Source organism: Cucurbita moschata, unplaced genomic scaffold (genome assembly GCF_002738365.1).
Source record: "Cucurbita moschata cultivar Rifu unplaced genomic scaffold, Cmos_1.0 Cmo_Scf00027, whole genome shotgun sequence".
Classification (NCBI taxonomy): domain Eukaryota; kingdom Viridiplantae; phylum Streptophyta; class Magnoliopsida; order Cucurbitales; family Cucurbitaceae; genus Cucurbita; species Cucurbita moschata.
The window spans coordinates 1,746,329-1,761,303 of NW_019268543.1; the positions used below are offsets into that span (position 1 = coordinate 1,746,329).

General features: G+C 36.6%; 5 protein-coding genes across 6 annotated transcripts; 3 read left to right on the forward strand and 2 right to left on the reverse strand.

The window, feature by feature from the left end:
- The first annotated feature begins 864 nt into the window (after positions 1-864).
- LOC111462574 (probable sugar phosphate/phosphate translocator At2g25520) lies at positions 865-2,018 on the forward strand. Its single transcript, XM_023106186.1, has one exon. It carries the CDS (start codon positions 969-971, stop codon positions 2,001-2,003), a length of 1,035 nt encoding a protein of 344 aa, XP_022961954.1. The 5' UTR covers positions 865-968; the 3' UTR covers positions 2,004-2,018.
- A 3,209-nt stretch (positions 2,019-5,227) lies between these two features.
- LOC111462575 (EG45-like domain containing protein) lies at positions 5,228-6,016 on the reverse strand. Its single transcript, XM_023106187.1, has 3 exons — positions 5,866-6,016; positions 5,508-5,787; positions 5,228-5,428 (listed from the first exon to the last, which is right to left on the reverse strand). Exons 1-3 carry the CDS (start codon positions 5,984-5,986, stop codon positions 5,422-5,424), a joined length of 408 nt encoding a protein of 135 aa, XP_022961955.1. The 5' UTR covers positions 5,987-6,016; the 3' UTR covers positions 5,228-5,421.
- A 615-nt stretch (positions 6,017-6,631) lies between these two features.
- On the forward strand, positions 6,632-9,457 carry LOC111462689 (adenine nucleotide transporter BT1, chloroplastic/mitochondrial-like). Its single transcript, XM_023106383.1, has 3 exons — positions 6,632-7,580; positions 8,357-8,518; positions 8,604-9,457. The coding sequence occupies exons 1-3, from the start codon at positions 7,035-7,037 to the stop codon at positions 9,075-9,077; spliced, it is 1,182 nt and encodes a 393-aa protein (XP_022962151.1). The 5' UTR covers positions 6,632-7,034; the 3' UTR covers positions 9,078-9,457.
- A 422-nt stretch (positions 9,458-9,879) lies between these two features.
- On the reverse strand, positions 9,880-11,348 carry LOC111462690 (transcription factor HY5-like). The gene is made up of 4 exons (XM_023106384.1): positions 11,186-11,348; positions 10,883-11,063; positions 10,379-10,535; positions 9,880-10,243 (listed from the first exon to the last, which is right to left on the reverse strand). The coding sequence occupies exons 1-4, from the start codon at positions 11,280-11,282 to the stop codon at positions 10,202-10,204; spliced, it is 477 nt and encodes a 158-aa protein (XP_022962152.1). The 5' UTR covers positions 11,283-11,348; the 3' UTR covers positions 9,880-10,201.
- Positions 11,349-13,043: 1,695 nt separating this feature from the next.
- LOC111462532 (UPF0481 protein At3g47200-like) lies at positions 13,044-14,963 on the forward strand. 2 transcript variants are annotated; one of them, XM_023106135.1, is made up of 2 exons: positions 13,044-13,344; positions 13,442-14,963. In XM_023106135.1, exon 2 carries the CDS (start codon positions 13,457-13,459, stop codon positions 14,828-14,830), a length of 1,374 nt encoding a protein of 457 aa, XP_022961903.1. In that variant the 5' UTR covers positions 13,044-13,344; positions 13,442-13,456; the 3' UTR covers positions 14,831-14,963. The 2 variants fall into 2 exon arrangements, with proteins under 2 accessions (XP_022961903.1, XP_022961902.1); XM_023106134.1 differs by having other exon boundaries at positions 13,046-13,344; positions 13,439-14,963.
- Positions 14,964-14,975: the final 12 nt, after the last annotated feature.

Consider the following 14,975-nt stretch of genomic DNA (forward strand, 5'->3'; position numbering starts at 1 on the left):
GATCCAAGCAAAAAAAAAAAAAAAAAAAGTCAATGGAAAATTATTAAGACAGCTGGCAGTGGCATGTTGCAACTACTGTGAGTGGGGGGCGGAACTGACTTTTCACACACACACACATATATATATATAAGCTTGGAATATTTGAAAATTGATTCTAAATTATTTGATTAAATATATAAGGAGAAAATCGTATTTTTCCCTAATTTGTCTTTATGTATATATATATATAAATAAATATTTAAATAATTTAGGCACCCACCCGTATGATTGAAAGCCCGAATAATTTTCCTTCACTCCTCATCTCTATTATTGGGTTTCTTTTTCTTTTAATTATTAAATTACCAATTTGGTCATATGGAATGAATTTACTTTCAATTACGTATTTTTATTTCTAAAATTTCAATTTCCAGTTATTTTTTTTATATTTTAATTAAATTATATAATTTATCCTTTTTTTTATTCATATTAATATAATTACGTTACCAAGTAAATAGTAAATATTCTTCTGATTTGTCTTTGTCTAATATATATATATATATATATAAATCCTTCTGCTTCCCTATCCCCACGCAAAAGCCCTCACCCTTCGTCTCTATTAGTCTTTTGAGTTAAATTACTAATTTAGACATTACTCTCAATATATATATATATATTAATTTCGATTTAATTCTCATATTAAATAATTTCAGTATTTAATACTATCTTTAAACTACTTCAGTTTATTAGTTTCTCCCTTATGTAATTAAATTAAACCCTTTAAAACTATAATAGTAACCAAATTAGTTTTTTTTAACAAAGACCCAAATACGTAATTCAACCTCATTTCCCCATCCTATTTTATTTTCTTATATATTGAAAGAATAAGTCTCCACCCCATTTCCCAAATCCCCCACTTCCCTCTTCCCCTGTTCTCCCCCGTCGCAGCCTCCGCCGCCACCGCCACCCCACTCCTTCCATCTCCGGCTACAATGGGGAAAGGCGGTGCTCTGAGCGAAAGCGTCGTGAAAAAAATCCTCCTCTCTTATGCTTACGTGGGCATATGGATCTTCCTAAGCTTCACAGTCATCGTCTACAACAAATTCATACTCGACAAGAAGATGTATAATTGGCCATTCCCAATCTCCCTCACCATGATCCATATGGCCTTCTGTTCTTCCCTGGCCTTCATAATCATCCGCGTCTTCAAGCTTGTTGAGCCTGTTTCCATGTCCAGAGATCTCTACGTCTCCTCTGTTCTTCCCATCGGTGCCCTCTACGCCTTCTCCCTTTGGCTCTCCAATTCCGCCTACATCTTCCTCTCTGTTTCCTTCATTCAAATGCTCAAAGCGCTCATGCCTGTCGCTGTCTACTCCATTGGTGTCCTCTTCAAAAAAGAGCCGTTTAAATCCGATACCCTTTTCAATATGCTATCGATTTCATTTGGGGTCGCCGTTGCCGCCTATGGTGAGGCGCAATTCAATGGTTGGGGGGTTTTTCTTCAATTGGGTGCTGTTGCTTTTGAGGCTACCAGACTTGTTATGATTCAAATTTTGCTTACCTCTAAAGGGATTTCTCTGAATCCGATTACGTCTCTGTATTATGTCGCCCCCTGTTGTTTTGTCTTTCTTTTGGTGCCGTGGGTGTTCGTTGAGTATCCGATTTTGAGGGAGTCTTCCAGTTTTCGATTTGATTTTTGGGTTTTTGGGACCAATTCGCTCTGTGCTTTTGCGTTGAATTTGGCTGTTTTTCTTCTTGTCGGGAAGACTTCGGCTTTGACGATGAATGTCGCCGGAGTTGTTAAGGATTGGTTGTTGATTGCTTTCTCGTGGTCGGTGATTAAGGATACCGTGACGCCGATTAATTTGGTTGGTTATGGGCTTGCGTTTTTGGGTGTGGCGTATTATAATCACTCGAAATTACAGGCGTTGAAGGCCAAAGAATCGCAGAAGAAATCGGCGGCGGCCGATGAGGAGGCTGGACGGTTGTTGGAAGTGAAAAACGCCGGCGATGGAGCGGGGAAGTGAAGCCATTCACAAAATGAAAAAAAAAAATATATATATTCCCTTTCTTTCCTGTGTATCATTGTCTGTTGGACTTTTAGATTAATATTTCATGTGATGTAATTTAACAGTCGAAAGAAAGGAAAAAATAAATTACACAAAATGAAATTCATCGTTTATTTCAGTAAATTTGGTTGGATTATTAGAATTTATGAGTTCGAAAAGGTAGTTAGAACTAAGAACGAACCAGTGCAGCTCACTGAGTTACGCTCACTTTGATATTTGATATCAATTTTATTAGTTAATTTTAAAAAATATTGAATTTTTTTTTAATTATTTTAAATAATTAATAGAAAGTGAACTAATAACAAATATAAAATTCTCTCATAATATTTAATTATATTTAAAAAAATACAGCAATTTTATAATTTTTTAAGAACTTCAAGGTAGGGAGGGCAAAGTTTGTGGATCTCTGTCCCCGACATAAACTAGTGAAACGACGTCGTTTGGAGGAGTTACGATGTTTCTGCGACTCCGAAATTTAGGGTCAACGGTAATTGTTTAATGTATTATTAAAATAAAAATTGATTAATTCAATTCAATTCAATGAAAAGGAATAAATAGGGAGTTTAATTAAGAGTCATTAAATGTGAAGGAGTTTGATAAAATCACCGAGGTAAGGCAGCTGGCATAATTTGACTTTGGTGTTGTACACGTTGAAAAGTCAAAGAGTTTGGCGAAGGTGGGCCCCATACAAACCTAAGAGACAAATGAAAGGACAGAACACGTTGGCTATTACTTTAGTGTGTACTTAGTCACAATTGACTGCTTCAGTCCTTGAAATTAAGTGTGAGGAGCTTCCAATTTTTCTTTTCCCACCTCATATTTTATGGATTTATTTAGATAATATGATTTTTTTTTATCCATTTTCATTATAAATGAATATTCATATGCCTCGATTAACCGAACACCTCGGATTAAGATTATTATAAATATATATATAGCTTAAGAAATTCAACTTGATTTATGGGTTAGAATTTTGAAGTTGAATTAATCTAACCCATTCAAAAATATAATTCATAAGTAAACTTAATCTTGTCTATTACAAAAATTAAAAATATTTAATATTTGTCACGGATGTTAGTAGTTTGTGAATATTTGATATTTAAATTTTATTAATAATAAAAAAATTAACATCGGGACAACAAATTTGAATTAAGAAAAGATATTTTTAATACAAAATTTAAATATTAAATTGAATGAATTGAGATATAAAGTTGGTAGCATGGACCATGAACAAAAGTATATAAAATTATAAAATTATAGAATTTATTGGTAAAGACCATGAATGGAACTATTCTCAATGGGTCGTTTTCATCATTAAACGGCTTTCGTAATTATTATGGATGTATGGAGATTAACATTACTTAAACTATCGATTAAAATTAAATTATAAAATTTTAAATTATAGGACCAAATTGAAAAAAAATTTAAAAAATAAAAACATTTGTACTTATTTTTCTATATATAGTATTAAACTGTTCCATATTTATTTAAATATCCGTGCATGAAGTTGATAATTTATTTTATTTATAGCCACCCTAAAATAATGCCAAAAAAAAAAAAAAAAAACATCTTTATGCATCAGTGCCCTCAAGCGTATGGCACCAAATGGGCTGAGCTTTGTTTCAAGCGTATGGCCTTGAAGATGGGCTGAGCTCTCAAGCGTGTGACACCCAATGGGCTGACCGCTCGGTTAAATAAACATCTCTAATTATTCTAATTTATATGCTAAAGATCTTTTTCGACCTCTCTAATTGATAAAAAATCATATATGTATCTCCCAACTATCCTTTTCTCAAACCGAAGACTACTGAGCCTCCTTCTCATCTCGAACGTTCCAGAAACAACGATCAATTAAGTCTCTTATCAAAATATATCATCTTTTTCTCGTCGTTTATCCACAATATCATATCTATATATTCACATTTATCGACACATAGATTAAATAATTAAGGAGTCTTCGTGACAAAAGATATCAAAAGATAATGCTATATAATATATTCATCGGTAAACATTGCTCTATATGTGTATCATGCCTACTTATGTGATAATATTGGGTATGCATTATTTAACCATGGCTGCCCATGATTCCATCTTATAATATACAAATAAAGTAAGGTTTGCTTTTGGTATATGATTATAATTTTCAGATTCATGTGTGGACATTTGCTTCACCAACCAACTTAAGCTGTAATTTAAGGCCATCCTCATCAAACTCATCATCATCAAATCTTCCCCAACTCATTTTAATTTACAAATTCTTTAATATAACGAAGTGATGAAGCTCAAATAAAATATTCTTTAACAATTTCAACTTATATTTGTCACCGAAAGACTCTATCGAGATAACGATGGATGTCAAGAACGTAGGAGAAGTAAGATGGAAAATAGTTAAAGTCAGCAGCTCTCTTAGGGTTTCCTCGTCTAGAATCCTTGAAAAATAGGATCAAGTTGGCCCCCGTGAACAAGTTGATGTACAATCTCCCTTCAACCTTTCGAACGATTTGCAGCCAAAGAAAGGAAAATCCATGGATCGATCCTATTGTCTCCACCCGTAGAAACTACGAGATCACTCCAAGGATACCTTTAGAATTCGAGGGTCATGGACCAATCTCACTACTAGCGGTGGGGTTGGACTATTACGAATGGTATTAGAGCCAGCACCTGGCAGTGTGGGAGGATGCTGGCTCACAAGGGGTGGATTGTGAGATCCCACATCGGTTGGAGAGGGGAATGAAACATTCCTTTTCCCTAACAAACGCGTTTTAAAATCATCAAGCTGACGGCGATATGTAACGGGCTAAAACGGACAATATTTTTCAATAGTAGACTTGGACTATTACAAATTATGTCACCGTAATGAATGTGAAGTACTTTTACAGTTTCTCTCTCATATATTTAACCATTCGAAACTTTCAGTCAGTCACATTGTGATATCTTTATCGTTTGATGACTCCCTCGCAAACGTCATTCAAACACGCACGTAAGTTGGTCTCTTTATAATATAAAGACGGGTTATTGGCCACATAATCATTATACCCATTAGCTCTTATGGTGGTATATAGAGATTAATAATAATAATAATACACCATACATTAAGATAAGTTATAAGTATTAGTTCTTTTTGTTCCACTAACCAACTCAATTAGGAAACTGTTAATTAAATCATAATCAACCCTCTCTCTTCTTTGTTAAATGGCATTCAGTGGATTAGCTGCAGCTTGTTTAAAGATTCTTATCTATTAGAGCTTAGCCCCTCATTTTTAAAGAACAAACGTGATAGACATGCACTTGAATGATCATAATGGAAATGAAAAATAAAGCATATTTAATGCTCAACATTACAAAAGTGGTACCACTGGCTGCAAAGCCTCTGATATTATATCCTGCAAAAACACGCAACGATTTAGAAAACGCTTAGGACGATGAATTATGATATATTTAGTAAGGGAAAACGTTACGTACTCAATATATTCGACGTTGAGTTTGGCACTAGAGAGACGAGAGATGGCGGAGAAGGCCTCTTTAGACATGAGAAAGGAAGAGGGACATGGCGACTTAGGGCAAAAGTTTACGACTTGAACTTCGATGATGTCGGTCTTGCATGGGCGATTTCGACCGCTTAAACATCGTAATCTATATCGACGACCGCATGCAGCACCGTTGTCCCATAACCCTTCGTTGACTGCTACGAAGAAGTTGCCAGGTGGGAACTGGTCGATGTTGTTTCCATTACATCGAGTGGCTGCAAACACAAACACAAGTACAAGATCATTTATAAATTTAATGTCTTTTACTTACGAAGATAATGTCTTTTACTTACGTAGATATGGAGGGCCGTACACTATGGCTGTGCCAATGTCTGCACAAGCGGTGGAAATGTGCTCGAAGACTAAGAAGAAGAGGAGAGCCATTGTTGTTGGCTTATTGTGTTGAAGAGCCATGAGCTAGCTTGTTGTGATGAGTTGATATATGGTTGGGTTTAGGCATTAGATATGTATTTATAGTATGGTTTTGGGAGGAGGTTGTATTTGATTTTGATTTCATCACATGTGGGTTTGGGAAAAAGTTAGTGCTCCTAATCACTTATGGAATGCAAATCCTAATCCCAGTGGGATCATATATTTTAATACATGATAGAACGATATTAGCTTTTACAGCCCATCGAGCATCTGATTAAAAGGTAATTAGAGATTTGATTTCTGGAACTCATGTTCGTGAGCTAAGAAAAGAATTAAAAATAAAAAATGAATAATCAAATGGTAATTAAACATCGTCAGTGATATTGTCACTTTTTAAGTTTTGTTCTAAAACATGTCTAATAAGAAAGAAAAACAATTATAAGGAATGTTTTGTTTCCTGTTCCAACACAATTCACTCCTCTAAGGGTCAGCTTATTCACGGTGCTCCTGATACCATTTATACTAAAAAATAATTAAAAAAAAAGTTAAAAAAATTGGATAAATTTTAAATTAAATTTCATGAAATTTTTTATTTAATATTTTAATAGAACGAGAAAGAAGAAATTGCTACCAAACAAAGTATATATCGAAAGAACAAAAAGAAAGAAAAAAAAAGAAAAAAAACAAACAGAGGCCAATCTGCGGAGCGAATAAGGCAGCAAAGGTACCTTAGTATTCCTCCATTAAAATATTTCCTTCGAATCCTTCAGCTTGGCCGCACTGTTTGGGTTGGTGAAAGACACAATTCATCTGCCTCTCTTCTATCTTTCCTTCTAGGTTTTTCTGATTTTCCATTTCTTCCTTCGAATTCGAGTTTACCCTCATCTTCCAAATCACAAATCCCTTCCCCCAACGCCACAAGTTCATGCGGCTTTGTTATAATATCTGTTCCTCGAATTTTCCGCTTTGAAAATGGATGTTCTCGGTTGATTTGTTTCATTATTCGAGTACCCTTTGGAGAGTTTTTGAGGTTTCAAAGGGAGTGGGGGTTAATTTGTTCGTCAAGGGATTGATTTCTCAATTTTGATTTATGGGTAGGAAGGAAATTCGAGGTTTCAATGATAGAAATGATGGGTTCTTCACGGTTTCTGGTTTGGGATCTCAATGTCGTCTTCAGGATGAAACGTTTGTGCCTGGTGGCTTATTCGCAAGCGTGGGGCAGATGGGAGTGGGCTTTGGAATTTCCCCAGATTCTAGCAATCCTCGCAACAATGGCGGCAATAAACTTCCTTACGCCGATTTGTACATGAAGTATTTATCTTGGATGGAAGGTTTTTGGGTTCCTGGGGCTAATGAAGAGGAAGGGGTTGTGAAAAAGAAGAAGGTTGGGCTTAAATTGAAAGTTAAAGTTGCGAATCCTTCACTGAGGAGGCTGATGAGTGGCGCTGTTGCTGGGGCAGTGTCAAGGACCTGCGTGGCGCCATTGGAGACCATAAGGACACATCTAATGGTGGGGAGTAGTGGGAATTCTTCCACAGAAGTGTTTCATAATATTATGCAAACTGATGGGTGGAAGGGGCTTTTTAGGGGAAATTTTGTTAATATCATTCGTGTTGCACCTAGCAAGGCCATAGAGGTATTCTAATCTCTGATATATATACTTTGTTTTTCTGATTTTATTATGCTTAGTTGTTGGTGAGTGGGAGTTCAAATCTCTGCATGCTTAGTTGTTGGTGAGTGGCTTGTTTTTGTTCTTGTTTTGCCCATACTTTTCCTTGTTCGATTGATTCTACACGACTGTTTGGGATAGATTATTGAGGAAGAGGCTGTGGCTGAGGAGTCATGGGAGCATTGAACTCTTATTTGTTCTTACGCCCTGATTGTATTACTAGTATCAATACGTTGTTTTGGTGCTTGTGAGGTCTCGCATCGATTGGAGAAGGGGAACGAGTGTCAGTGAGAATGCTAGGCCTCCAAATAGGGTGAATTGTGAGATCTCACATCGGTTGAAGAGGGGAACAAAGCATTCTTTATAAGGGTGTAGAAACCTCTCCCTGGTGGACGCGTTTTAAAAGGGGAAGCGCGAAAGAGAAAGTCCAAAAAGGATAATATTTGCTAACGGCGGGCTTGGGATGTTCCATTGCTTGTGTCATAATACCTGTGGTTGTGGGGTTATTGAATCACCTTGTTTGAATCCTACTTGATCTACCTGATATTGTTGAACCATAAAAAAGCATACTTCTGAAATATGTAACATGTGTTTCATGCTGTTTCAAACAGTAATTTAAATTTCGTTTGCGATTCAAATTAGTGAAAAGTTCAGCCACGAACGACGTCGAAGCTGCTTGTAAGGTACCCATTTGATATCTTGAATGCCTAGTCTTGAAACTTTCTTCATCACTCCATGTGCAGCTCTTTGTGTATGACACAGTCAACAAGAATCTGTCACCCAAACCTGGTGAGGCTCCAAAGCTTCCCATTTCTGCCTCGTTTATCGCTGGGGCCTGTGCAGGAGTTAGCTCAACAATATGCACGTATCCTCTCGAGCTACTCAAAACCCGATTGACGATACAGGTACTTACGTAACTAGATTATACAAGCAACTATGAATCCTTTTTGGTATGAGATAGTGCTATATAGAACTTTGTGAATGTTGCAGAGAGATGCATACAATGGTCTATTTGATGCATTCTTAAAAATACTTAGAGAAGAAGGGCCTGCCGAACTCTACAGAGGGCTTGCTCCCAGTCTGATTGGAGTGATTCCATATTCTGCAACTAATTATTTTGCATATGACACATTACGAAAGGCCTACCGGAAAATTTTTAAGCAAGAGAGAATTGGAAACATTGAAACCCTTCTAATTGGCTCGGCAGCTGGTGCCTTCTCGAGTAGCGTTACGTTCCCACTGGAAGTAGCGCGCAAGCAAATGCAGGTGGGAGCTCTGAGCGGGAGACAGGTTTATAAGAATGTCATCCATGCGCTTGTGAGCATATTCGAGAAAGAAGGCATGCCGGGGCTATTCAGAGGGCTTGGTCCTAGCTGCATGAAGTTGGTGCCTGCTGCTGGGATTTCTTTCATGTGCTATGAGGCGTGCAAGAGGATCCTTGTTGAGGACGATGGTGAAGAGTAGAGACTCCTTTCTTTCATGGTATGTTACAGCAACCAATTCATGCTATGAACTAGAGAGGAAAAACAGTTTTGTTTTCTGTTCTTGTTTTTTTTTTTTCCTGTTTTTTTCTTTTGCGTTTCGTTTTGTTTGGCTAAGATTCAGTTCAAGGATCCTTTTTTAGAAAGGCTAGTGCTGAATCTTTTGAACTATTTTATTTTGATAATCTCTTATATGACACTCTGTTCCATTTGTTTGAAGTCTAAGTGACAAGCTTTTAGTTCATACCTTGTTCCATTTGTTTGAAGTCTATGTTCTAGTCAAACATGTCATGTCGTAATGTCCCGAGTTGTTGTAACAGTCAAAGCACATTGCTAATAGATATTGTTTACCTTAGTTTGTTACGTGTTGCTGACGTATGTTAAAAAGAGATCTACACACCCTTATAAGAAATGTTTTGTTCCTCTCTCAAATCCATGTTAAATCTCACAATCCATCCCCCTTTGAAGTCCAATGTATTCGCTGGCACACCGCTCGGTGACTAGTTATGATATCATTGGTAAAAACTCAAGCCCACTACTAGCTCTTAAGATCTCACAGTTGTATCACTTTTACCATTTGTAACCCTTAAACAAAGATAGATTTTTCTTACAGGTTGGTCACTTTTACCGTTCGAAATCCTTAAACAAAGACAGATTTTTCTTACAGGTTGGTCACTTTTACCGTTCGAAACCCTTAAACAAAGACAGATTTTTCTTACAGGTCGGTCACTTTTACCGTTCGAAACCCCTAAAGAAAGACAAATTTTTCTTCAGGTTCGTCAGGATTCATGGATGGAGCCACAGCTCCAATTCATTAAAGAACAGGAACTTGGATGCGGTGAACAAAGGAATTGGTCATTCTAAAGAATGAATGCGTTTACTTGTCTATTACATACAGACAGAACATATCCTAAACGACGAAACATGCATAGTATTTCAGCAGTAAAGTCGCTCTTCCATGAAACCACGTCGTGCTTTATACCTTAAGAACATACCGAACAAGACGATCTCAACGTTTCAAGTTAAAAGTTGGTTGTTGCGAAGGTTATATAAGCAACCTGTTTCATGAAAGCCTCAAACATCTAAATACATCTCTACTTCACATCCTCACTCCCCACTTCTCCGACTTGCCGTTGTGTTCTTCAAAATCTACAATTCGCAATCAAATCGGTATGCGTTAAAACAAATTCGATACTCGTTCATCAAACGCTCATCGTTCTTCCAATCCGAACGAAACCAACTTGAAATTATTAATAATATAATTAGGGAATAAATAAAACGTACTTGTCTAAGCATCTGATTCTCATTCTGTAAAGTGGAAAGCCTTTCTTCAAGTTCAGAGTTCTTCTTCTCCAAATCCTTCACCCTTATCTCTAAGTCATTCAAATACGCCTTTTTCCTCTCCCTCGCTTGCTGTGCTGATACTCTATTTCTCAGCAATCTTTATTAAACATAACACAAATAGCTTCAAAACCTCAATAGTCTATTAAAAAATAAATTATACAAAATATTAATTAATTAATTTTCACAATTAATTTAAAAAATTATATGTAAGAATAATAAAAAGTCAACATTTAAGAATATTAAAATAATAATAATAATAATAAATTCATTTAGAAGAATAAATGGAAATTGATTTCAAAACTATATGTAAGAATATAAAAAAAAAAAATTAAATTCGAATATTTTTTTATCCCTTATTTTATAAAATAATTATAAATTATTTATTGAAAATATAAATTATTAATTGAAACGTGAAAGTACCAAAACGACCCGCGTCTGGCTCACCTCTTCAATCTCTTGCTTTCTTTGTCAGCCGGAGTTCTCCCTCTCTTCCTTTGACTCTCCCGAGAAACCTGAACCCGGTCCGGACCGGCCAACGAACTGGTCTCCCTGCCGGACGCCGATGTTCCGGCGGATTCGCCGCCTATCTCCGGCACTCTCCGGATCTCTTCATCACTCTCTATTCCTAAATTTCTCGCCCCATTCAGTCCCAACAAAACACCCATTCACACAAAATTACAGAAAAATCTGTAAATAAAAAATCAAGAAGCTCGAAACAGAGAAAGAAAGAACAGAAAGAAGATTAACCTTCTTTCACTTCGAGGTGAAGAGCAGAGCTGGACGATCTTTCACTGCTCGAAGGTAAAGAGCTAGCGGCGGCGGAACTCGTCGCTTGCTCCTGCATTTCTTCGTACAAACAGAGACAAGACCGGACAAATTCTTTTTTTTTTTTTTTTTCAGATATTTTATAGAATAGTGAGGGAGAAAGAGCGGGACATAATAAAAGCTTCACTCCGAAAATTAACTCAGAAAGCGGAGACAGAGGGATTCACGCCGTTGAATGTTTTTTCATCCAACGGCTCACAACATGCAAACGTGGAAGCGTTCTGGCCATGAGAAATTAGGGAAATCAAAGGTATTAGTTAAGGGAACGTGTAGGGTTGTAAGTCGTTGGATGGGATATACATCAGACGACCAGGATTGGATGTTGGGTGTAGGCTTGGGAGTTGGGAAGAAGCGTTTCGTACTCTTTAGAGGTGTTAAAACAGACCAGCTCAATACAATTCTTCAGGGCCCAATATGAGGCCCAGCCCATTCAACATGCTCTCTTCTCTCTTTCCAAATTCGGCCCAGCCCATTTAACATTCTCTCTTTTCTATTTCCAAACTCGGCTCAGCCCATTTAACATTCTCTCTTTTCTATTTCCAAATTCGGCCCAGCCCATTTAACATTCTCTCTTTTCTATTTCCAAATTCGGCCCAGCCCATTTAACATTCTCTCTTTTCATTTCCAAACTCGGCTCAGCCCATTTAACATTCTCTCTTTTCTATTTCCAAATTCGGCCCAGCCCATTTAACATTCTCTCTTTTCTATTTCCAAATTCGGCCCAGCCCATTTAACATTCTCTCTTTTCTATTTCCAAATTCGGCCCAGCCCATTTAACATTCTCTCTTTTCTATTTCCAAACTCGGCCCAGCCCATTTAACATTCTCTCTTTTCTATTTCCAAACTCGGCTCAGCCCATTTAACATTCTCTCTTTTCTATTTCCAAACTCGGCCCAGCCCATTTAACATTCTCTCTTTTCTATTTCCAAATTCGGCCCAGCCCATTTAACATTCTCTCTTTTCTATTTCCAAACTCGGCCCAGCCCATTTAACATTCTCTCTTTTCTATTTCTAAACTCGGCTCAGCCCATTTAACATTCTCTCTTTTCTATTTCCAAACTCGGCCCAGCCCATTTAACATTCTCTCTTTTCTATTTCCAAACTCGGCCCAGCCCATTTAACATTCTCTCTTTTCTATTTCCAAACTCGGCCCAGCCCATTTAACATTCTCTCTTTTCTATTTCCAAACTCGGCCCAGCCCATTTAACATTCTCTCTTTTCTATTTCCAAACTCGGCCCAGCCCATTTAACATTCTCTTTTCTATTTCCAAACTCGGCCCAGCCCATTTAACATTCTCTCTTCTCTATTTCCAAATTCGGCCCAGCTCATTTAACATTCTCTCTTCTCTATTTCCAAACTCGGCCCAGCCCATTCATTATCTCTTCTCTGCTGTATGTATCATTTAATGTAATACTCGAGACTTATAACTTAATCTTTTAACTTCGTAACTAAGATACAAATGAATCATAATAATATCCGTTTTTCGAAAAATAGGAAACACGAAAAAGAAAACGAGGGTTCCTAATTCTCCTTTTCAAATGTAAACAGGAAAATAAAAGGATGAGGAGCCAAATATCTTGACTCGTAGTTAAAGCCACTTTCCTCGACCTTCAAAAATAGAAAGGAATCTCGACATCTGTATCCATATAGAAAAGAAAAGGGGTTGGAAAAATAAAGCATAATGCTTTAGTAAAAAGGTGTTATGACTTTAAATTGATATACTTGTAGTGATTAATCCTCTATCGGAGATATACATACGTAGATATTTGGTGCTACATATGTTGTGATTTAAGAGAAATAGGAGAGGCACAAGTTGAAAAGAAAGTTGATGGACGAGAAGAGTAAGTGGAATAATTAGAAATAGAGGACACAAGTTTCTCGTTGCCCTTTTGTTGTCTATGTTTATTCCTCCTCATCGTAATTTATGTTTGGCGCGCATTAGTAGTATTCGTAGTTATCGGAAGCTTGCCTTATTAGTTCTTCCGCTTCCATACCTTCTCTTCTTACTCCACACCTCTCTTCCGTTCTTCCCTCATTTTCGTTCACCGCCAACATCTTCTTCCCTCAATTTGCAGACAAGGTAACCTTTAGTTGCATTTTGGTGCATTAAATTCATTTTTGCTTCGTTATTTTAGATCATTTTTAAAATATATAAGCATTACTCTTTATTCAAGGAGATTTTAAAACGAGGGATGGAAGCTCATCAAGCAAACGACATATCATACAATATGGCAGAAATTAGTGAAGGTGAACATAGTGAAGTTGAACAAGTTGAACAACCTTGTGGTGATGTTGTAATATCCATTAAAACAATGATGGAACAATTGCCTCCCACAAATTTAGAATGTAGTATCCATCGAGTTCCTAAATTGCTACGTAAGATGAATTATTCAGCCTATACCCCTCAAGTCGTTTCCGTAGGTCCATTTCACCATCGTAGGCGAAAGGATTTGATAGCCACAGAACAATATAAGCTTCGACGTTGTGTTGACTTTCTAAACCGTCTAGATAACAAGATGAACTCATTGGAGTTCCTTGTGAAAACGACTCAAAGTTGGGTGAAAGAAGCTCGAAATTACTATGCAGAACCCGTAAATATGAGTGACGAAGATTTTCATAAAATGATGCTTGTGGATGGTTGTTTCATAGTGGAGTTTTTGATACAACATTATGACTCAAATGTTTCCTCCCAAACCAAAAACAATTTAGATCTTTCCTTCCACCAAAGATATCATGAGATATATACTGATTTGGTTATGTTGGAAAATCAAGTCCCTTTCTTTGTTCTTCAACGTCTCTTCCATCTTATACCACAAAATAAAATCACCATCCCCTTTCTAACATTAACACATGAGTTTTTATTACCTAGACTTATTGCCAATTATTCTCTTTTTGATTCATCGTTGACAAAACCAAAGCACTTCGTCGATTTCTTAAGTTTCTACTTTGTCGTCGATAATAAAATTCTAAAGGACAACAAAAATAATCGTTGTCAGAGAACTCCTCCATCGATAACTGAACTTTATGAAGCTGGTGTCACCATTAAGAAAGCAAAAGAGGCCAAAAATACGATGGACATAAACTTCAAAAATGGGATTTTAACAATCCCACCTTTAGTTATTGATGATTTCTTCGAACCCATCATGCGAAATTTAATAGCATTTGAGCATTTTCCCTTGGGAAACAAGAGTAAGTGTATCCAATATATCGCATTCATGGATGATTTGATAAGCACAGAGAAAGACGTGAGTTTACTTGTGCAAGCCGAAATCATAATCAATGATATTGGAGGCAGCAATAAAGAAGTTTCAAAATTGTTCAACAATCTCTGCAAATTTGTTGAAGAGCGATGTGATGATAAGTTCAACGAGATCAGCAAAGCTTTACGTGATCATTGTAATAAAAGATGGAACAAGGCGAAAGCTTCACTCAAACATAACTATTTCAATACGCCATGGGCTGCTATCTCCTTCATTGCTGCAAATTTACTCATTATTCTTACTCTCCTACAAACTATGTTCTCTGCGATGTCAGCCTTTCCCAAAAACCCAAAGAATTCCATATAATATATGTACGTTTGTTTTAATTTTATTCCCTTTCTCTTTTTATCTTGTAACACGTTATATTTACTCGTGTTTTTCAAATAAACATGTTATATTTATGTCTGTTACCAAGTAAAAAGTAATCTTACTATCTCCATTATTGTTCGTC